Here is a 1,276-nt window from a genome sequence, read left to right as displayed (position 1 = left end):
TTTACTCCACGTGCGAGGCTCAGTATTGCTGCACAAGAGTCAGAACACATTACCCCTACACTTCCTCTGCCCACTGCAGCGCTACCAGCAAGCCACTAATTCTGCTGTGTGATCAGATATTATTGTCTTAATACTGGTTTGAAACTGTGGAAGCAACAGTGCAGCAGCTGTTCTGCCAGAGTTAGGGTGTTTAGAAGCATCAGTATACATGTGTAACCACGCTGGAGAAGTCTGATCTAAATACTGCTGTGCAATCATGTTCTTAGGGGTCTCTTTCTCAATCTTACTTTTTATTTGTATTTGAAAATCTACTATTGGCGTAGGAAAAATCCGACGTCACGCGCCTCTGACGAACCCGCAGACCCCGCCCACTCGCCGAATACCGGCCGCTCATTGGCTACTGGAGCTTTACGTCATGAAAACAGGAAGTGTGCAGCGCTTTAACTGTGAGTAACGTGAACACGTGATCGTCGTTTTACAGCGTTATTATGTGTTGTAGGTTCATAAACGCGATGTTCGTCGCTGAGACCGAGTGGAGAGCGTGATGTCGGACTGTGAGCCGCTGGGGAAGCGCGCGAGGCTGCTGGGGTCCGAGGCCCCGCGTCACGGGTAATCACCCGGATCCGCTGAAAGACGGGTTTATGGAGTATGTTGAAACTCCTGGCGAGTGATCATATCATTTCTATTAAACAGGACTGAAGATGCAGAAACCCCGCAGAAAACAGCTCCTCCGTGCTCGGATTCATCTAAACTCCAGAAGAAGCGAGCGATGAGCGACTCCAGGTGCAGCCGGACTCTGGATAACTGGCTGCTGAAGCCCGTGGCGGCCCAGAGAAGCTCTCAGCAGCAGCAGCAGCAGCAGCCCGAACCTGCGGGCTCCGAGCAGGACAAACCCAGACCAACCGGTTCTGCGCCGGTCTCAGACGCTGCCGCGAACAGCTTCTTCTCTGAAGCTCCAGGCAAAGCCGCGCGCAGGAGGTGAGCAACGCAGCATGTTTGATCAGAAACAGATGCGTCCATCCAGCTGCTGTACGGCGCATGCGCTTAACGCGAATCGGGTGTGGCCACAGGCACGTTACGTAATTAATATTCATGAGCCATGACGAGTCTGGCACCGCCCGAGCCGCTAAAAAGCCACATTTGCATGTATATATAGTTTTAGGCCTAATAATTATTCTTTTATGATAACAATGCTAGAGTGACTGTGGTTTGTGGAAGATTTAGTTTTTAATCTTTGCTATTTCTGTATCCGTGGCAACTATTAAAAGATTCAGAC

At 50.4% G+C, this 1,276-nt stretch overlaps 2 protein-coding genes across 3 annotated transcripts in view; one reads left to right on the top strand and one right to left on the bottom strand.

Annotated features, from left to right (window-relative positions):
* The window catches only part of LOC107569516 (L-seryl-tRNA(Sec) kinase), a 14,205-nt gene that overhangs the window by 7,078 nt on the left and 5,851 nt on the right, over positions 1-1,276 (bottom strand). The gene's annotated exons all lie outside the window — the stretch shown is intronic.
* LOC107569517 (poly(ADP-ribose) glycohydrolase-like) overlaps positions 7-1,276 on the top strand; it is a 42,227-nt gene continuing 40,957 nt past the window's right edge. The window contains exons 1-2 of the mRNA XM_016255622.1: positions 7-609; positions 694-978. Coding sequence (XP_016111108.1) covers positions 545-609; positions 694-978 — 350 coding nt within the window. The 5' untranslated portion in view covers positions 7-544. The remainder of the gene's footprint in view (positions 610-693; positions 979-1,276) is intronic.

The sequence above is a fragment of the Sinocyclocheilus grahami genome, unplaced genomic scaffold (genome assembly GCF_001515645.1).
Source record: "Sinocyclocheilus grahami isolate Dianchi unplaced genomic scaffold, SAMN03320097.WGS_v1.1 scaffold1353.1, whole genome shotgun sequence".
Classification (NCBI taxonomy): domain Eukaryota; kingdom Metazoa; phylum Chordata; class Actinopteri; order Cypriniformes; family Cyprinidae; genus Sinocyclocheilus; species Sinocyclocheilus grahami.
This window is presented reverse-complemented; position numbering and strand designations above follow the sequence as displayed.